The sequence below is a fragment of the Diuraphis noxia genome, unplaced genomic scaffold, assembly GCF_037042655.1.
Source record: "Diuraphis noxia isolate RWA-SAM2 unplaced genomic scaffold, SU_Dnox_SAM2 contig0002, whole genome shotgun sequence".
Lineage (NCBI taxonomy): Eukaryota > Metazoa > Arthropoda > Insecta > Hemiptera > Aphididae > Diuraphis > Diuraphis noxia.
In genome coordinates this window covers 70,864,201-70,887,577 of record NW_028301712.1, presented here as the reverse complement: position 1 = coordinate 70,887,577, position 23,377 = coordinate 70,864,201, and the positions used below count along the sequence as shown (strand labels likewise).

Here is a 23,377-nt window from a genome sequence, read left to right as displayed (position 1 = left end):
CAGTCATATATTATTATAAGTATTTAATATTATTTATAATCTGTAGCAATAGAAGGCGATTGTGAAGATTTATTTGATCGCACGCGGCTTTTTTATCGTAGTAATTTGTTCAGAGTGAATGACTGCAGGATGGTATGGCATTGTTAAAGTAATAAACACTAAATTGCTTTATCGCACTACGTTATTATTATAATAATATGTAGGTATTTATTATTTATGTAAATGTTAACGGAGCATTATGAGAACCAATTACATATTATTGTTATGGATGTGCACTTAGCGACTCCTTAACAAATAAAACAACTAACGAGACGAAATTACTTTGGCTCAAAATTATATTCTTTATTTAATTGTTATAATGTTTTAAAATTAATACTCGGAAATGGTCTGTAATGGTAATGCGTTACTCAAAGACTGCCTGCTACGTGTGCGAGTCTCCGCATACGAGCTGGTCGTCCGTTCAAAATGGTTTATTCAGCAGATTACTTAGACCAATCGTATGGTGAGGGAGTCCTACTCGCCTGTTGTCATCACACACGTTTATTGATCTCAAGAACCCAGCATCTATGGCTATTATAGTTACGGTAATTACAATTTATAATCAATACGACAATACAGGCATATTTATAGGGATGATACATTTTAGTTACAATAGTAGGATGACAATATTATTAGTTATAAACTTATAGCAATTACAGTACTTATAATAATTACAGTATTTACATATTATTATTATTGTAATTATAATTTTTTTTTTTTATTAGTATTTAAAAAATAGTTAGATAGGTTACTTAATACTTAATTATTACTGTACTATACTGTACTTGTATAATATATTATTAAATTCAAAATTTACTTGATCGATATTAAATTTTGAGTCTTGATATTTTTTAATTGTTTATCTAGGTACTTCAAAATAGGTATGTATTGAAAAAAAATTAAAATCTTTTTACACTCCTTTAAACTAATTTTAAGGTATTAATAAGAATCTGAATATTAAACTACAACAAATTAAATTATATTATTTTTATATAAGTGATATCTAGTGATATTATCAGTGATATGACATCACCGCTCCATGAAGTGTGGGATAATATTTTGATTATTTTTAGTGAGCTGCTTGTGGTTTTTTTTAAGTGTTTTATGTAGGGAGACCAAGTTGGACGCTTATCGAATATTACTTCTAACATTTTAACAGAATCTTTGTTGGCGATTGGAGTGTCATTTAGTTTAGCTCATTGACTTTTTTTTTTGTAAAAGTTGTACAGAAGGACTTTCCAGGGGAGAAGTTTTGTTTGCCCATATTTCTAAGTTGTTGGTGGTTATTTGTAAAAAATGTTGAACAGTTTCAACGTTGTTGCTCCTGCACCAGTAATTGAAGACGTCGGAAAAATGAAAATAAGTTGCATTTTACTGGAGGGTTGCAGTTCTGGGTGATGTCATTAACTGCAATAAGGAAAAGGGTTACTGACTGAGCTGAACCTTGAGGTACTCCATTTTCTTGCGTGAAGTCTCGCGATAGATGATTATTTGCTTTTACTTGGAATTTTCGGTTTGCAGTAAAGTTGGTTATAATTTTATAAATTATAATGTTAAGCAGTCTACCTTGGCATAATATTGAGTTTAATTTAATAATAATGTTATGTCTCCAAGTTGTGTCGTATATGCTTTGGCTATATTATCTAAGTTGATTACACCCATGAGTTGTGTAAATAATTGTAACATATCATATTCATGTACATTTATTAAGGTACCTTAAAATACTACACGCATGATGACGCATTGAGGTCGTACCGAGTAAAAATAAATGTTTACTTAAAACTTTGGAATTCCAAGAAAAAGAAAAAGTATCCTTTAATATGCTGGTTCAGACTTCAGGGTCAAAATAAATATATTTAAGTAAATATATTTTGTAATTACCTACTATTATATAAATACAATACATACGATTATTGTGTGCACGTACCTATTTACTGAGCTGTGTTCTATATCTTAAAGATAAATCACGTTGGCTCACGCGATGCGATGCAGCAGTCATACGATATACACCAACCCGATTTCCATAATCCATAACTCTTGAAACGATCTAACTCCTAAGCTATCGAATTATAAAGTAAAGCGTGTCCAAAATTCACCATAATCGGCATAATATCAAGTGCTTTAGTGCCACATCGATATATTTAAATATTATTTTTTTCAATAGTAATCAGTAACATATACTTAGAAGATTCCTTTTTTTTACATAAATTAAAAATTTCGATTTTCTAGAGGATTTAATAAAACGTCTAAAATATATCGAATTTGTTTAAACTGCAGTCTTGGTTAAGTGGATTAACTGGGATCAGTACACTTTCCCGACATTCAATTGCCAGACACCTCAATTTCCCGACTCCATTTGCCCGACAAAGCATTTCCCGAACAAAACATTTGCCCGACAATATATTCAAAAATATATTATTATTATTATATTATATATTATTAGGTATATATTCAAAAATTCATACATTTGTCCGACAGGCGGCAATATCAAGTTATATTATACATAAATGTGTGTCAAAAATTATTCAAAATTATACATATAACTAATAATAATTAATAATAATACATTTGTCCGACAGTCGACAATATCAAGTTATATTATACATAAATGTGTGTCAAAAATTATTCAAAATTATATAACTAATCCTACAGTCTAAAACCTACTGTCTATCTATCGCCTATCTATTTGGGAAAGAATAATATCTTATCGCAAATCACGAACTATGATCATAGTTCGTGTCGCAAATAGTAGTTCATACAAGTCTACTCGCTGTCTGTCTATCACCTATCGGTTAATTGGGAAAACAATCTTATCGTAAATAGCAGTTTAGTATATCGACCACATTATTAGTTATTACTTTATGTAGTTTTACTTACCTACTTTAATACTTTAACGCAGAACAATATTATTGTCTGTTTAAAAAGCTATAATAATAAAATAATGAAAATAAAAAAAAGGTACCACCTATAATAATATTACGTACTTAAAGTAAAAAAATGCAAAATGTAATGTCAAGCAAATGTATTGTCGGGCAAATGTGTTGTCGGGCAAATACATTGTCGGGTAAAAGTAGTATCGGGAAAATGGTGTCGGGCAATTGAGGTGTCGGGTATTTGAGTGTCGGGCAAACATATCAGACCCGGATTAACTGCGTATAGATTTAAGATTATCAGTATACTATATATGTATATATATATGCTTCATATCTCATGTAGATATAAAAAATTATATTAAACAACATCATACATTTATATGACTTACACATATATTCATAAACCAATAAATATTATTTACAAATTAGCATGTGGCACGTGAAATTATATCCTTTATGATATGTCATATTATAATAGGGGTTTTCAATCTGTATTTCACGGTTCCCAGGTTATATATTTTATAAAGACATTATTAATTATTATTTATTTTCAATAGAGAGTCGCGTTCATGATAAATATGTTGTATATGTTATCGTTAGGTATTCGTATACATGGGAATAATTGTTAAAATAGTTTTTAAAATCGGAAGAGCCGCAGACCCAAAAAGTTTAAAACCTCTGCTTTATCGAATATCTTATACTTATACCTATGTCTAATTTGCTAGTTCTCTTGCTCGCTATAGATGACTTTACTATAATAATAATAGGCGTATGTATAGTCGTATATATAGGTATTATTTGAAAAAATATATGCCGCACTTGTTTTAGTTGTATCGTGTATTTGTGTATACACATTATAGCAGCATATAATGAATGCTCAATGGTACCTTCAGCTCTCTGCTGTTACGCTCATTGTCAAAATATTATACCACAAAACCGACGTGCATAACGTGCTTACAATAATATGCAGTAGGTAGGTTAGTGTATTTGTATATAAGGTTACACGTAATCAGTGGTGCACAGAGGTATTTTGATTTTTAAGAGCACATGCAGTTAAAAGAATTAGACACACATTTTTTTATTTTTTTTATATTAAAAAAAAAAAAATGTTACTGCATTTTACAATTTTACTCGATTTACTTAATTATAATATACTCACTTAATCACTGTATACCTCACGAAATTAATTATTACAGACTATTTTTTTTATTTTTTTTTATTTGAATTAAGCCTCGGCAACAATGGGTTTACTCTAAATTATTTACATGTTATATAAGTTACATATTATAGACTATAGTTTATATTATAAAGTCGCACTTGTAAATCTATATTATCTCTGGGCGGCACTGCGCGTGGTTTTACATATAATATTATAAATTATAATATTATAATGATACAAACGGCGGCGCACGCAATATAACCTATGCACTGCATTCGCGCTGTATTTTGTATAGGTATTATTATGATATTATAATTACAACAAAAATATACGGTGTACACGTACCTACGTGTAATGTGTAAATTGGAAATCAGGTAAACGCCGCGCGGTCTCGCGGCCGTTCGTTAATTATTCAAATCGTATATTATCTTGTGTAATTACAGTGGCGGCGACGATGACCGATCTTCACTAGCGCGTTCGCCTAAGTCTGCGGTATAATATTATAATATAATTATACAATATGTACACGTTTGTACGTGCAGTTATCTCCGGTGATGGTTGTGTCACCGCCATATTATTATATATTATTTTCATTACAAATACACACAGGTACGATTATATTTGCATAAGCATAACAATAATCATAATAATAATAATAGTGAAAATACGCACGGTACTTATTGTATGTATACATTAGTCACCGTCTACGTCGTACCTATGCATATGCGTAATCGGAACAAACGATGAATTTCGTTTGGCGCGCCGGCTGTGTAATGAATGGGATCGCCGCCGCGGTATACGCATAATACTTGTAAATGTGTAATAGTCGGCTGTACAGGCATTATGTATGTACATAACATCGTGTTTAATACGATATTATAATATATTATTATTATACATTTATGTCGAACGCCTTTACGCACGCGCTTCGCGGCCGGCAGATGACACGCGGCACAAACGTCGTGTGTCGTGCCGTCGTCCGGCAACATTTTTTTGCGTTCGGGCAAAGGATGTGTTCCGTGTAAAATAATTTATAATATAATAAACACTTAAATTCATAACAATAATATACCTACCTTGTACATCCGGTTTCTTCTCACTACAATAATTTAATACAACATAATTATCATTTGGTTAATTGTTTTTTTTTTTTTTTTTGTTATTATTGTTTACGTAATATCATAAATTATTAAGGCGTACGCGGCGAGCGCCCGCCGATGATGATGTAAATGTTTATGTGCAGTTACGTGTTATATTGCACCAGACAAATTTCACAGCGACTCTCGTGTGTGGCGGTGGCGCGATGATCGGATACCGCGGTCGCGGTCTTCGGACACTGCAGGCCGTAACCGTAATAGTGTTCATAATGGCGTTTGGCATTCAAACAGTTCAACCGTAAGTCCAGTGCACGTCACATACCCAGGCTTATATTAAGGTGGTTCGAGTGACCGTATTGTAATTTATATGGTGTCGATCAATTTCGTCGACGAACAATGTGGCAAAACTGCTAGTAACGTAGGTGTCGAATGTGCTGATGATGGCCCATAAAACTACGCCCGTTTTTTCGAAATGGCCAAAACGAATTTTATTCTTTTCCATTTTTTTCGACCATCGTGGAGTTTTGCGGCCAATTTCGTTTGTTCCGTGGTAAAACGTATTATAATATTATTATAATTCGCACGATGGCTTATATATTATTATGATTTATTGTCACTTGTCGCAGATATTTTCTTGGAGTTAATAATAATATATTTTTGGCCTTGAATCAAGTACTCACTCGAATACATTGTTTAAACTCAAATCAGTTTTTGATATTGTATCCTATATAGGTAGCTATACACAATAAATTATGATGTTCCTACCGATAACGATTATAAAATATATTTTGTGAACCAAGCAAGGTGTATGTCGAATCTATTCAGCTAATAAACTATAGTGGAGAGTGATGGAGCACAGAACTCGTTTTCTGATAATATGAACTTTTAGGAACAAAACCGCTGTAAACACATTTTTTGCTTAGGAAATAGGCCATTAAATATTGGCACACGATAATAGAACGTAGTTTAAAAAAATATATTATGAAATAAATATACAACATATACAATCCAAAAACACAAGTATGCAAATACCAAGCGTTAACACAAATCTCATTCGAAAACACGTAGACAAGTAAAACAAGTACAAGCAGTAAATTTTTATCAAAAGAGTCATAGATAATAATAATCCTAATTCAATAATACAATATTTATGATCCATTTTATGTAAATTCATTTTATTGTTATTAATTTCATATGATGCAGATAAGTGAAGTACGATGTATCTATATTATAATATTATGTTTTAGTACGTATGTACACTATATTGTATAACTCAGTATAAGTACAATAGGTACCGCCTATAGTTAGAGTGATGAGTGATGGCCCATATAAGTTTTCTTTTAAACTTCCAATTTCGGTTTCCTTTTACATTTGAATTTATACGCAGCTTTAATTTGTAATGCTTAAGCAACTGATTAAATATTCCTATGTACATATGAGTATAAGTACCTATACTGTCTGTTACCTTTATACATGATAAAGTATTAGAAATTCAATACCATAAATTAATTTTAAAAAATCAGGTAGAATTAATAATTAATAAAAATTAATATTTAAATAACAAAAAATGAAATTAGTTAGGTATTTATTATTTTTACTTGATTTTCCATTGAAAAACGGGTTCATGGCCACAAAAAAATTGAAGGCCACTTGTTTGGGGAATATTAAGTTCCTACACGAGAGTTGCAGGTAAACGATTACATAATATATTAGTTTCTACAAAATGTGATGTGTTAATTCCTACATGAATATAAAAATGAGCTATCTAAGTTCCTATACGGAAAAAAGTCGTGTATGTTAGTTGGTAGTAGTATAAATAAATATATAATATACATTATATTATTGAACTATGATACTATGAACTAAGAAATGTATATTTTTACCTACTAGGTTTCGTGTAGGAACGTTTTTTTCACATTCGTCCGCTTGTTTGACGAGCCTATTCTAAATTATTAATTCATTAATGCACGATTCTAATTTTAATAAGCATTGGCGTAGAATGCATGGGTCTTTGAGAGTACAGCTCCCACAAACAATTTTGTAGCCAAACAATTTGTTGGTAAATAAAATGTCAGGTTAAGAATATAAACTGTTTTTTCTTGAAAATATTTTATTTCTTTTAAATTCAAGATCAATAAAAGGAGTTTTTGGAGAATATTTTTCTAGTCCTATATTGTCCTGCAGATAATTATACCAAACTACATTCATGCTAATAGGTACTAAAAATTTTAACTATCTAATATTTAACATTTAAATTTTGATGTATAAAATTTAGAAATATAAAATACTTGTCATAAATCTATCATCTTATTTTTAAATAGGGCATGCAGTGATGACATTACCGCGAACGGTGGTAATCGTGTAGAAATGCTCATGTGGCTAACAGACCCATGTCGGTATGATCGTTGGACAAGACCAATACCACCAGACAGTAAAAGTAAAACCGGAGCACCTACGCAAGTGTCTGCTAGAGTATATGTATACTTTTTAGGATCTGTAGAGGCCCAACAGTTGGTTAGTACAATTAAGAGCTTTAAGGTCCACCATGAATCGTGAATGAATGTTAAAATTAATAAAAATTAAAAAATCTTTTTCTCAACGCATTGGCGTAGGAGATTATAGGTACTATATGCATTCATAAGAAATTATAACAATATTATGAACTAGCCACTAGCACTATGTATGTATTATATGGTCTATTAATTATCGTCATTAATTGTTGAAGCTAATTTTATCCACAAAGTTTAAATAAAAAAAAAAACTATCGTCATTATTCATCCATAAAAATATTCTGTTTTGAACAGTTGTCTGTTCATTTTCGACAGGTTATATTATTAACCAATGTAAAATTAAATAAAAATCATGAAAAATGTATTATATAATTTTCGTTCATGATGTAACCTTTTTTTTATACTTTTATTATTGTGGTTTTGTTTTTTACCTTGTAAAATAATAATTAATACTTGGTATGATAATATAATAGCAGGGATTATAAGAATATAATCAGAAGACTTTAGTCGCAGGAATAATTGATATATTATGATGATGTAGTGTTATTCTATCGAGTAATTTTATCCTTCTCTTTGTTTTTCAAACTGATAAATAAAATTGCGTAAAACTTAGTCGTCCGATTGAAGTTGATATGTATTAGTATATTATGTAGGCACCTGTAGCTTATTTTTTAATATAGGTATAGGTATTTAATGTATTATGGGGTAGTCGTCATTGTAGGTATACTATATTATAGTATTATACAATATCTACTTCGTGCACTGTGCACACGTGTTTATATGTTTACGAACACTATATACTGTACCTATATACTTTATAGTATTAAACACTTATAATAATTAATAAACATATTTTAAAATTTAGCATTTTACGGCCCATTTATTGATACGGTATCGGTGGCGGGATGATCGTCTCATACATTCCACTTCGAAGTCTTCAATACAGGGTGAGAACAAACTTAAGGAGCGGGTTTGGACTCCGCATGTTTACATCGTCAATGAACACGATTCAAACATAATGGGATCTGGTCGTCAAGACATATTAGTCACAGTTCAACCGGATGGAACAGTTTTGTATTCAGCTAGGTCGTAAAACACAATAATTGTACATCAATTTTAACTTTACTATACTTTATGATAGCAATCGAATTGAAGTAAATATTTGTTTGTAGGTTAAAAGTATCAATATTATGCATGATGAATTTACAAAAATTCCCATTTGATCAGCAAACATGTCCTTTGATTCTGGAAAGCTGTTTGTAGATTATTATTGATTTTATGAACACCAATGATGTTTTATGTATACCGACATGTATAATTTATTATATTTTCAGGGACTTACAACAATACTCATTTAGAATTGGTGTGGGAACACGATTCTCCTGCTGTACTGAATAGCAATTTGCGAATGACTGAATACAACTTAGTGTCAATTTGGACTGATGAAACGGTCAGTGAATACGCGTTGTTACCGACCGAAGATAAAAAAAAGGAATATTCACCATCATCCGTTGAGCATGTACACTACTATGGAAAATTTGGTAAGCTAATTTAATTCAACTAATTCAAATTTTGAAAGTATGTGGAATTAATAGTTATATATAATTATAATTTATTGCCTTTATATAACACATGCATTTTTGATGTCATATATATCCCAATAATAAGAATAACAACAACAACTTTTAGTGTCAAATAAACATACATCCTCCCCCCCTTCCAAAAAAAAGCTTTTCCCACTGTCATTTAGTGTATATATTTAGAAGTATTTCAATTTTAATTCAAAATGTTGGTAATAGATACTACATTACATAATACACTCAATGTTTCTATAATAGGCTGCATGAATTTCTATTTATTATATATATATATATATATATATATGCTATATAAACTAATTAATTTAAAGGAACAACCAATGGAAGTATGAACCACTAAATCATTTTTTAGGGATCAATATCTCACTATTAATTCGTTAAATGTTAAGTGATTGTTCAAACAAGTATGCCACCTGACGTCCTGACATTAGGCGAGTAAAACACTAAAAACATACAACTTACCTAAGTAGTAGGGCTTTGCCAGGGGATGCTGGGAGGCTGTAGCCCCTCCCTTAAAATTTAAGAAAATTAAAAAAAAAGGTTTATGATCTATATAAGTTACTGCAAATACAAATTTTACATTTGTATATATGATATACGAATTGGAGACCCTGATAAACCAAATAATATATGCAAAGACGTTATCAGCCCCTGCTCTAAAAGAAAAATATTGGCTACGCCACTGACCTACCTTATACTATATTTATTTTATAGTTATATGCAATTTAATATTATTTAAGTATGGTAAAATATAATACCCATATTATAAAACATACCTCCTCATTTAAAAAAAAAAAAATGTTATTTTCTAGTTTATTAATTTTTTTTGTTTGTTTAAAGCTGGTAACTACAGTCAGTTAATAGTTAACTTTGAATTAGAACGCGAAGTTGGTCACTACATAATGGACTATTACGTACCAAGTATTATGCTTGTAGTTGTATCATGGGTATCGTTTTGGTTAGATCCGAATGCAGTACCCGGACGCACAACATTAGGTAAATATAACTTAATGCACTAAACATCCATAATTTACGATTGTTTTATTAAAGAGCACACACACACACAAAAAAATTCTCAACATTTTTTTTTAAATGTTCAATTATTGTAGCTTTGGCTATATAAAATGATTTAGTGAAAATTTGATGTAAAAAAAATTTCATATTTTTAATACTTAGATACATTTTTTGTATTAGCAACGTCTATTATATATATATATATATATTATACCCACATCTAAAGGAGATAATGAGATATATATATTATATATATACCTGTGATTCAAGCAATTTTGTACAATAATAAATTAAAACAATAAATATCGTATTACATAGGTATATTAATAAAATTACTTGTTCGTGTATTTATTTATAGATACTCGATATACCCTTTTTACTTTTATTAAAATGTTTTAACCTTAAAATTAATATCCACACGATATATGTGTGCTTAATTCAGGTACCAGTACAATGTTAACATTCATTACACTGTCCAGGAACATCGGTAGCTCGTTACCAAAAGTTTCTTACATTAAAGCTACTGAGATATGGTTTATTGTGTGTACGGCATTCATATTTGGTTCATTGGTGGAGTTTGCATTTGTCAACACCATATGGAGACGGAAGTAAAGTATACCTTATTATATGCTCAATAAATAATTATCATAGTCAAGTGTATTCATGTTAACGTTGTAAATGGTATTGCAATAGAACAAACGTGGAACTGAAAAAAGTTAATAGTAAGCATATTTTTAAGTCGACAATAACGCCTCAGATGCAACGCAAGTCAGTATCTGTGGACAGCGGTATTGACAGAGGTGTTACTAGTGCTAGCTCAACAGTGACAAGTGGAAAACTAAATAAAAGAGATAATGTAAGTATAATACATGGTATATAATATTCCTATACGCGATACTATATAGGACAACATTTATCACGAGCACGACACTCACTAATGCGTATACAACGATTTTGAATTTCAATTACTAAAAAAAATTCATTATTGATAATTTAATTCTCTCTCTAAAAAAAAAATGAAGGAGGAATAGCAAAATTTGACGACGCTAAAACAGAAGCAATTAATTGACTAATCAATCTAGAAATACCACTCTAATAACTAATAATAGCAACAAAGTTCCTGGCCCAGTTAGGTACCTTAAATTTAGGATAAAATATATAGGATAGTTTTGACACATCTTAAAAGTTGTAATGTCATTGTAATTTTAAGTTTAAAATTAACTAAATACCTATTTATTGTTATAATTTCTTAATCATTTAACATAATTTAATGTATCTTTGTCTACTTTATTGAATTTAACTAACATTTATATTTTATAACTAAGCCGATAAGTCATAGATGCAAAATAAATAAATTCTCTAAAAATCATATAGTTTTGCATAAAAATATTTCTTCTTATCATAATTGTAATTTAATATTTAACCATAATTGGAAATTTTATAAATAAATAAAAATAATATTATTTTTTCGTATTCCAAAAACTATGTTAATGTGGGAGGCGTGAGCTACCTATCCATAGGGATTGAAAAAATACACTATAATTACCATATCTCAAGGATTTTATTGATATAACTTGCAAAACACCCCAGTTGTTTAATATCTAGCGAACAAAGAAATAGACATTTAGACAAACGTCAAACACCCTTTGTATATATATACAATATATATATATATATATAGTATATAGATTAGTATAGATAGATTATAGGCTGCAGACAGACCGTTAAATAAAAATTTAACACATCAATTATAGTAATCCACCACCCAAACGACGCCGCGCCGTATGTAGTATGTACAGCAGAGCTGCAGTACACACTACACACTTTCCCACCTTTTTTCAATTTATAATTACTAAGTGATCACATACGTATCTCTCTAAAGATAACTATATCAAAAAAATGTAGAACCTATTTACTAACATCACTCAAACTATAGCTTGATTTATTTTTTTAAGAGATCGAGGAGTTTGCTGAGTGTTGGAGATGTGGAACCTGCCGTATGCACCAATCCAGAGCCTCTTGAAAATTTTAGTATCCGGGTACCAACGATGAACGATAATAAGACTGGCAGTGGCGGAGGTCTATTTACATTGACTCCACAAGAAATCGCTCAATGGATTGATCAACGCAGTCGTATTGCATTTCCTGCAGCGTTTCTCGTATTTAACTGTTTCTATTGGCTTTATGTATATGTTTGAACAATATGATACCTATATGTTATATAAAAATAAACCAGAATCTATTTTTAATTATATTAACTGACTTTGCCAATGAAAAAATGAAAAATATATATTTAAAATATAGTACTATGTATAATGTATAGGTGTATTTCTGGTTTTACTGTACCCTAAGTTCACGGACAAACCGGCCATAAACTATATAATATTACCTATATAAAAGGATGATAAGATACATGTTTTCACCTCATGATCCCAATTAACCAATGGCCATCATCCAAACACAACTTTTTCTCAACTCACTTCAACTTCAAGTAAACCAAGTTTGACGATAATAAAATATGAGAGTAAATAATTTAAAAAGTAACTTTCAACTCAAACTTGGTTAATATTTCCCTAAAAGTGTCCAAGTTACTTAATAAAGGGGCGTCATTTAGGGATGTGGGGGGAGGTCAGGGTGTGTGTTTTCGCTGCTTATTTTTTAAATAGTTCCAATTGGCCTGCGCCCTGCTGAAATCAAACACGAGCAACGAATGCACAATTATTAATATGATTAAAGTGAAGTTGTATTTTAATTTTTATATTGACCTTCATCAATATTGGTATACTGTCAATCATGATCAGATAAATATCATATAGGCAATGATATTGATGCTTTTGGCTATAAGTATAGTATAGCTTTATTAATTATCAATTTTTTTTTGCTTTCTTTCATTTTCAGATTTATTATGCAACTTAAAGAAAGGTTTTCTGAACTAATTAATAATTTAATTAAGTTATTTGAAATTTTTGACCATTCTAGTTCCAATTGTTTTAATCCAGATAGTCTTTATTTAAAAGTTTTCATAAATCATTATAGTTATTTTAACTTCAATGAAATTCAAATTGCTTCCGAGTTTTCATCATCAAAAACACTACTTAATGACACACATGACCTTAATTTGGACACCGTAGTAATATGCTTAAAAGATTTTCCATGGTTTTTGTTGAAACTTAACAAATTATTTCGTTGGTAAAAATTTTACCAATCACGATAACATCAAATGAAAGGTTTTTTTCATCGCACAAAAGAGTGAACTGATTGAAGTCATATTTACGCTCTAACATGGGCGACAAAAGGCTAAATCTAATCATTAGATTCTAATGGTACTTAATCTTAATGTTGAAAAAGGAGAAGTTAACAATATCAATCTAGAAAAAGCTGTAAATATATTATATATTTGCTAAACATAAAAATTTCCGGAATCCGCTTATTTAAGTTTAAAAGATTTTTTTTTAGTATTTTGCTTTTAATAAAATTTTATAAGTTTAAAAAATAAACGAACATTTATAAATGCAGATATTACCTAAGAATTTTTTTATTTACCGCTTTATTAATTATACCTATTTTAGATTTTAATACATCAATTATTATTGTAGTTTCACTGTTAAGGCAATTAATTATTTATTATATTTTAGTTTTTTAATTAATTTTTACATTTTAATGAAATGATTAGGTTCATGATGTATGAAAGCAATATAATTTACATATACGTAGGTATGTACTATGCGATGGAGTAGGATTGCGCGTTTTACATTTTTGGGCATACGATTGCGCGCGGTGCCGGAATAACAAAGAACATGCTTTTGACTATTCAAAAGCGTACGATTGCGCGTGAAATTGGATGCGACGTTACCAACTTATTATTCAAATTTAAAATTATTATTATTATAAAAAAATTTGTTATTTGTCGTATAATATGTTGTTATTGTATTTATTTCTAAGAACATTAGAAACGTGCGTTATACGAGAACTAATCAGTCAAAAATAGTACAAATAGTCACAAAAAATAACAGATACCTAATATATATGGCTTATATTCACACTCAGTCTACCTCATAAGTAAAAAAATATTCAATAAAAAAATCGTTATAATAAAATAATATAAAATATTAGAAGTAATGAATAACGAAGTACTGAAGTCGAAAATCGAAGAACTTTTACTGCCCCAAAACGTGATGACAGACACACAAAAAAAAAAACACATCATGGTAAAATCAATACATTCCTTGCTCCACTCAGAATTTAAAATCGTTATAATGAAATTATATAAATAAAATAATTTAAAATTTAAAGTCCTGATATCTTTTTCCAATAATGGCCAAATACTTAGTAAGTTTTCTGGTGTTTTATTTTTTTAGATGAGGAAATTTACAATAATACCTAATGAAAAAAATCCAATATAAAAGTATGATCTAAAATATAATTATACCTACTTCTTAGTGATGGAAAGTTTGTCTGGTATCGGCAATAATAAGTAATAATTAACGTACGGATTGCCACAATCGGAACCTAAGCAAAAATAATTTAGCACGCGCAATCTAAAAAGGTACCGTAGATAAGGACCGCGCGCATTGCGCAATCGTATAGCAGCCGTACTATAATATATGTATATATATTTTTAAATAACTTCTTTCCCCCCACCCCGAAATTTTTAACCGACATCAGATGAGGGTCTGTTTGCACAATACTATACCTACTCCTCTGCTGCCATCGTTTATTGATGAAAAACATTTAAACACAATATAATTAGTTAGCAACGAATATATACATAGCGCAAGTAATTAACATCAGAAATTGGCTTCTGCACTTCTTCACCTAATAATGCAAAACAATATTCTTATATACTTGATAAATATGATATGAGTCCCGTTTGCCGATCCAGTGGCGAAACGACCGTGAGCGATTGCCTCTCGATTTTTTTTTAAGGTTTGGGGGTGGGTGAAAATATGAAAGTGAATAACCATAACAAAGTAGGCAACTATTAATATTAGTATTTATTATAATTTACAGATATATTCAGGTATAGGTACTATGGGTAAGGTTAGGTTAGCCAATGCATGGATGGGTGGGTGTTTAAATTGTAAGTTTGCTATTATGGGTTATTTTAGGTTCGTTTCGCCACTGTGTCGATCCTATTCTGGGCCGGGTGTCACACACAGCCGTTCTGCTGACTTCCCGGATGGAGCTCATTCATTTAGAGCAGCTAGCTCTTGCTTCGGTCTCAGCTGGCCTCTCATTTTGCAGCTATAGTTTTAAAAAACTTAACTAATTTAGTTTAATTTTTTTTAGGATAAACTAAATTATATTAGATAATTAAAAAAAAAATTCTCTCACTGGTCCACGTGCAACATAGACAAAACGAATAATGCAAAATCGTTTTTTCTATGTTTTTAAGTAATCTTAGAGTAAAATCGCCTACTATAAAAAAGATAGAGAATAATATTGTTGAGGGAATGATACATATCGATATTATATTTTATCGTTATTTGATATTGTACCTAATCGACTTTCAAAATAAACAAAAAAAAATTGTAAATTGAAATGATGTTTAAATTGTTTTGAGACAATGTCATTCCCTCAAAAATCTTTTACGGTTCAGGGTAAAATATGCGTTTTGTCAATGTTGTACGTGGGCGCGTGGGCCAGAGAGAGAAAACAAATAGTGCGCTGATTCCGATCGTAATAAAATAATAGATGCCATGTAATGTCTTCATCTTGTGTTATATAAAGTATAAACAAATGTCAAATAAGTACCTGTACCTACCTAGATATGTATTTGTCATTTTGTGTTTTTTCGATACTATGATATTTTTTATGTGTACATGTGAGGCTTTGGGTTATCGTCAATCAGTCAAATGCTAATTTATTTTTTATTCAAATCTAAAATTATACAATTTACTGAATTTTATAAGTTAATTAGCTGAACCCGTTCACTTCGTAGTCAGTTAAAAATCCTACCTCTTGTATGTCTCAAACTGTGTGTTAAATTCATTCCCTGTGATTATGTTAGCAGTATATTTTTATATATATACCTAGATAAATAAAGAATAAAATATACTAAGTAATAATGTAATAATCTTACGATATTCAATTAAATTTATCATTATGTAATTATATTCGTTTTATCGAGTAAAGTCTGGCAATTCAAGTATTTATTGAGGTGCATTTGGATACACAATATTTTTTGTTCTTCCTTCTGTTGTGTACACAAATACATTTTTCCAACGCGTAAATCAATAAAAAAATTTAAAAAAAAATTAAATCGTAAATCTCAAAATGTCTGAGCACCTCCCGAGGATGGGCCTAATATCACTTTTTTAACTTAGCCTAACTTCTGTCCATAGGTCTACTATATCTCTGTACCAAATTTCGTCGCAATCGGTCCAGCCGTTAGCTTAAGAAAGCATAAAGTGCAAACATACAGAAATCCAATTTTATACATATTTAGATAAGTTAGTATATTTATTTTGTTAACAAATGTTTAAGAGGTCGCCACATCCGTGTGTATTGTCTCCATAAAAGTAGAATTGATACTTAAATATAATCAAGGTATTTTATGAAATTTTGAAATTATGAATGTGGTATAGAGATGTAACCATATTTTTAACTGATACATCTGAACTTAACTTATTAACATATACTATCAAAATTCAAGATATATTTTAGGTTGCAAATAAAAATTTGATATACATATATATCTATGTAAAAAATTGTATAATATATTCTTTTGCTTAGACTGTTTATTTTGTTTCATAACTCATAATTCAGTTTTAATTTTTTTTGTTAAAAAATTTTTAAAAAATTATAAAATTATTGGTAAGAATTTCTTATTGTAATTTGTCAGAGATAAATAATATATCATAATGATATAAATAGTATAAATACTGAAATGCGCAGGTATAAACAAATGTTTTAAGCAAATTTATTTCTAACATAATATAATAGTTAACAATAATAAACTATAAATGAGTAATACAAAATAATAATAAATTATTTTTTTACAATATGACCATATTCTTTTGCAATATTTTGTTCAAACAGTTTTATAAGCTCTTCGTTGGTTTTATCAATTTTCATTAATTTTTGTTCTTCTAAAAAGGACAAACGTTCATCAGATTCATCCATCAATAAACTTCGCATTGACATAGATTTTCTAGGAAATAAAAATATAATACACAACATTGTTGTCAGAATGTAATTTTTGTTAGTTAAATTAATGTACCTAATTAATAGCATAATAAATAATCACTAATCATAAAACAATTATAAAATAATAGATACTAATATGATTAATATTACATTATATTAATTACCAAGTAACCTTGAATGTATTTATATATATATAATAAAAAATAGATATCATTACTAATTAATAAAATTTAAAAATGTTATTTACTTACTTAATACCCTTATATCGAATTATGGATCCAACAAGTAGTATTGAAAGACAGACACCTGCAATAGCAATGTTTGATGCTAGCCAATGATTTTTTGGATTATTGTACGCATCTTTCCAATTTTCACTAATAACAATTAGCAAACATTAATTTATGCTAAATAAATATTTAGATTTAAGTAGATAAGTATTAAAAGATTTGATTCAAATTCAATTTATTTTACAATAAAATTTCAAAAGATTAAATTTTGATGGGATACCTACAACAGCTATGAGCTATTAGGCATCTGCAATAATTTACCTACTATTGTATTAGAATTGTTATGCTTTGTCCTATTTTTTTTTACCTATTTTGACGTTTGTGGTAATGATAATAAATTGGATTATTATTCTTAGTGTATACCAGTGTTTCATCATATAACTTTTTCTTGTTTTCATCTATAAGTACATTATATGCTTCATTGATACGTACAAATCTATCATTAGAAGAAGCACCACAGACATCTGGATGATTCTAGAACAAATAGATATAAACTATAATTTTAAGAAGTGTAACTTGTGTTATTGTTTTACAACCAAAACACTTAAAAAATGCTTACCAATTTGGAGAGTTTAATAAATGAGTTACGTATTTCTTTTTTTGTACAACCTGGTTTCAGATTTAATATGTCATAGTAAGAAGACAAATTTTGTTTTGATGATCTAATGGGCAATAAAAATAGAACTAATTTTTACAATATGCATTGAGTATTAGACATAATTCATATGATTATTTAATTAAGACAAAACACAACTTATAAAAATAATTTTAGAGATAATAAATATATCAAGGTTCTCATAACAATAACTTTAGAAGATTTACAATTAAAATGAAATGACACTAGGATATTAATATTATGAGGCAATCACACAACGGAGTGAAGTTTCCATTTATCAAAAAAGAAAGGCAATACTAAAGAATATTCAAAGACTTGCGTTAAAAAAAATAGCATTACAATGAGTGTCAAAAATAAAGCAATATTATTGAAAAATAAATTAAAAATAATGAGTTGGTAGACAATTGTGATTTGTGACCAAACCAGTAACCAAATATTATGTAGATGATACATATATGGAAAATCAAAAGCGCAAATAGGTATATTGGTATTCCAATAAAACTATTTAATACCCAATAGATACTGTTTAAAATTAATACAACCTAAATTAGAGAATTTGGTCACCAAAAAAATATAAAGTCAAACAATAATTATATTGAAGTGTAAGTAATAACTAAATTTCCAGATAGTTTTCCAAACTAAATATATCATTATTAACGATTTCTCAGATAAAAAAGAAGGCAAAAGGACATAAGATATACAAGCAAGGCCGGTCTTAGGGAACTATGCGCCTGGGCTAGGTAAATTAATGCGCTCTCTAGTTCAGGTTAAGTAATTGAATTACAAAAACTATTATTAAAAACTAATATCATAACTCTGAATGTACCCAGATCACCCACCCCTAAAACCGGCCCTGTGTATAAGTACAAGGAATAAAATATAAATACCAACCAGCAGATATTGATGTTACTTGACGTTCAGAATTTATCCAGTATTACAGTTAAAATAATTATTAATTAATATTTACAATTAATGTTTTAAAAATATCAAATAACAATTGCGTCGTGACTTACTGGCAACGTATTGATATATCCTTGAAACCAAGTCGGACTATTTTAAGAGTGACAGGAACAATAAAAACATAGTTCATAATTTATTTTTTAAGTGAACATAAAAGGTACCTAATAAATAGTAAAAATAATTTCACCAAAAGTAAATTGCATTGATGTGCTTAGCAATGAAAAATACAATTTAAATAGGTACTGGGAAAAAAAAAATGTTATCGTTAGTAAAATTGTGGATATTGTAATGTAGTTTTTAAGATTTCTGATTTCATTTATGTTATCAAATGTTTGAATGAAAAAAAAACACTGTTGCTATTGATAATAATAACACATGATGAACATATGATCTATACCGTGATAGTGACGTAATAATAATCGCCGGGAAAATAATATATATTTAACATTTTATAAACATTTCAAAGAGTTGAAGAGATAATGCTAACATTTAAAATAAGACGTTGGTACAAGAAAAATAGTGTCGATGATACACGATTGCGGACGGTACTTATCAAGGTGACCTTTTTTATAACAAGATTGCAAACGATTATAGCTTAACTATGGGCCCATTGGACCCCCGAAAATTATACGATTGCCGACACATTTTGTTAAATTTATAAATAATAAATTAATACTTCGATAATGTGGTAATGTGGGAATTCTTAGCGTATTACAATTATTTTAATCAAATTAACCATTCAGAGCTATATAATGATTATAAAAATTACCAAAACGTATTACAATAGGTACCTATTTAAAAACTATTACGAGTAGTTGTCATCACAGAGTAAAGAATAATTTATAAATGTTGCTATTTTTGATTTTTAAACTTTAACTTTTTTACGTGCTTTTGTAATAATTTTATTATGTAAACTTTTATGAATGTACCTATACAGCATGCGCTTATAGTATTTTAATTTATACAACACTAACCTATAACACTTTAATTTTTGATTTTTAACTTTTTTTACAATTATAATATTTTAGACTTTATAGAAATACGATGACAGTGTCATTATGCATCAATTTTCAACTATCATCGTTTGTATTTTTTTAGATTTTGAGCGGAGCGAGGAATGTATTGATTTTACAATGACGTGTTTTTTTTTTTGTGTCTGTTATCAGTTATCACGTTTTGGGTCAGTAAAAGTGCTTCAATTTTCGACTTCAGTACTTCGTTCGATCAGAAAGTGAATCTAGTTGGTACTTTGGGGGGGGGGGGGGGGTCAAAAGTAAAATATTCACCATACAATTTTCAAAAAATGTTGACTAACTATTTATAGGCATATGCAATTTTCGATAATTGATAGTTTTTTTTTAAAATTAATATCGATAAAAATGTATTCGTTGGGTAGAAAAACTTGAAAATTTAATACAAGGCTCCTAACTTATTGTTATAATATCAGTTGAAAAATAAAAGAAATATATAGTCACAATTTTTTTTTATAAGCATTCAAAGTTTGAATTTTGAAAATATAACGAAAATTCGTAAATTATTTTAAGCTAAAAATGCATAAAAATTTTTCTTTTTAAATCTAAGATTTGAAAATAACTAAACTCGAGATTTACCTGTGAGGGATAGTAAAGTTACAAGTAAATTTTATTTTTACGTGAACCAATAAAATTGCATGCAGAAATAAACGAACATGCGGCACTGATATTAATAATATAAACCGGTATAGTGTTGTCAAGTCACGCTAAAATAACTGGTTCAATCTATTATTCAAACCTTTTTTGAATCGTAAAAATCTATCTAACCTTCGATTCTATAAGCCGTAGCAATATATTATGCACTTTGTTTTTAATATACAACTGTCAACTAACTGATACCGTTGACCGTAAAAATAACAATATAACTCTTATACACGAATCAAACTTATTTGTTAGATTTGTTATTTGTATTCGTTGTAGCCTTGTAGGTAATGATGTTCAAAAATTAGGAAAAAATAGAAAAAAATAGGGTAAGAGGGTGACGCTCTGTTGTTGATTAGGTAGCTGTTTATTGAGAAGTCGCTGTAATAATGGATTAAATATATTATAAATATAAATATTCGAATCTCGTGATCCACGCTATCCGAAATAGGTTGAAATTGAAGGTACGAACACTCCACGTCCACGAGTCTCAAGGAATCTACTATTATCTACTATTCTACTGATATAACTTTTATTAATGTTGAACACGTTTCGCGTGACACACGGGCACGGTGCGCAACGATCCATACTAATATATAAAAATTAAAAAGTGATAATAGCACTTGGTTAAACATTCCAGTATCATAGCCAGGAGTTGCGCATGGGACCTCTCCTTCACAATAAAAATATAAAATATCTGGCTATGTCATTGTTTATAACCATCCGTGAACAACCATTTAGACAAGACAAATATATTGAAGAAATATTACCTCAATTATTATTGGTTTGAAATCGATATTACACGAACACGATCACAACAGCTAGACGTACAAAAGAATTGCCTATATTATAAAGATATATTGTTGTTATTTTCAAAAGCACCAACTAATGTAAGAGTGATTAACTATAACATAACAAGTTTGCATCACTGTTATTTATGAATTTCTAACTCAAAATAATATGCATGCAGACATTCGTGAAATGATTAGAACTAGTATTTATCATACTATGTCCATTTTTATAAATTACTAGTTGAACCTGTGCACTTCGTATAGTTCGTTAAAAATCCTCCCTTTTATATGTCTCAAACTGTGTGTTAAATTCGTTTCCTGTGATTATGCTAGTAATATACTTTTATACATATAGATAAAGAATGGTTAAAATATACTAAGTAATAATCTTACAACGATATTCAATTTAGTTTATCATTATGCAATTTTATTCGTTTTATCGAGAAAAGTTTGACAATTCAAATATTCAATTGAATGGTATTTGGGCGTATCAGTTTTTAACTATTAGCCTACCTTCTGCACATAGGTGTAATATATTATATTTGTACCATATTTCGTTGAAATATAACTGTATTTAATATACAGTATTGAAGTGCATTTGGATACAGAATATTTTTTGTTCTTCCTTCTGGTGGGTATACAAATAAATCAGGTTTTCCGACGCATGTGCATGCCACATACAGCTGTCCATGTAAGAAGCATAGATTTTCTAAATTCAGTCTTCACACTTAAAGCGATAAAAGTCCTCACACTTAAAGCGATATAAGTCCTCACCCTATACGCCTTGTGCTTTGTTGATGGCCATTGCAAAAGTGAGTCGCGCCGGAAACTGCAAACGTTAGAATTCAAAAGGCATATTGAAAGGCTATTGGAATCATTGGGATGCGATCATTTTGGCCTTTAAACTTTCCATTTAAAATTTTAGCTTCGATGTTGATGTTCATCAATTTTTTCACTGAAATTCTAGTACCGCTACAGAGTCGTGGTGGATTGATGTCTCGTAGAAGAATTCAGTTGGATATTTAACAACTTCACCTTAATTCATTACGATATTGATGGACTGGTACGTTGTCGTGTTGCCTTGAATTTCGTTTAGAATAGTGATATTGATTGTACTCACATCATGGTTTTTGGTTGCCAATATAGCCCGTCCACTGAGCATCTGACAATTCTGTAATTTTGTGTTAGATTTTGAAAAACTTTGTCAATTAACTCTTTTGTTATTGTTACTATGATTTTACAGAAATTATTTGGAAAGGTGATGCATTGTGTTGATTCATCGATCGTTAGTTTCCCATTCCCCATTTCCAGCAATTGTTTTGCGGAACCGTCAGCTGATACATCATCATTTTGTATAATATGTACACGAATATTTTAGACATAAGGGACCATACAATTACAAATACACCGATAATAATAAGCCATAACAATCGTAAACTCGATAGGTGGCCCTCAATATTTTTTATTGAACATTTAAGAAATTATATTTTGAGATTTGAGATGAAAATCAATAGTTGCTTTTGGTTACAGCATACAGATTATGGAATATAATAGTCATAGGAGAAAGATAAATTATTGTATTTTAATCGCTAATTGCAGAAAGTGATCCAC

The 23,377-nt window shown here is 29.4% G+C and overlaps 2 protein-coding genes across 6 annotated transcripts; one reads left to right on the top strand and one right to left on the bottom strand.

Moving 5' to 3' along the window:
- Positions 1-444: 444 nt before the first annotated feature.
- On the top strand, positions 445-12,610 carry SecCl (Secretory chloride channel). 5 transcript variants are annotated; one of them, XM_015523460.2, is made up of 9 exons: positions 464-584; positions 7,490-7,682; positions 8,544-8,764; positions 8,851-8,933; positions 9,013-9,219; positions 10,117-10,272; positions 10,733-10,898; positions 10,984-11,146; positions 12,246-12,610. In XM_015523460.2, the coding sequence occupies exons 2-9, from the start codon at positions 7,536-7,538 to the stop codon at positions 12,486-12,488; spliced, it is 1,386 nt and encodes a 461-aa protein (XP_015378946.1). In that variant the 5' UTR covers positions 464-584; positions 7,490-7,535; the 3' UTR covers positions 12,489-12,610. The 5 variants fall into 5 exon arrangements, with proteins under 5 accessions (XP_089076704.1, XP_015378946.1, XP_089076701.1 ...); XM_089220575.1 differs by lacking the exon at positions 464-584 and adding an exon at positions 4,891-5,466; XM_089220574.1 differs by lacking the exon at positions 464-584 and adding an exon at positions 6,694-6,857.
- Positions 12,611-17,190: 4,580 nt separating this feature from the next.
- On the bottom strand, positions 17,191-19,586 carry LOC107173091 (dnaJ-like protein 60). The gene is made up of 5 exons (XM_015523466.2): positions 19,356-19,586; positions 18,286-18,388; positions 18,034-18,200; positions 17,691-17,813; positions 17,191-17,443 (listed from the first exon to the last, which is right to left on the bottom strand). Exons 1-5 carry the CDS (start codon positions 19,430-19,432, stop codon positions 17,281-17,283), a joined length of 633 nt encoding a protein of 210 aa, XP_015378952.1. The 5' UTR covers positions 19,433-19,586; the 3' UTR covers positions 17,191-17,280.
- Between the last annotated feature and the right edge of the window lie 3,791 nt (positions 19,587-23,377).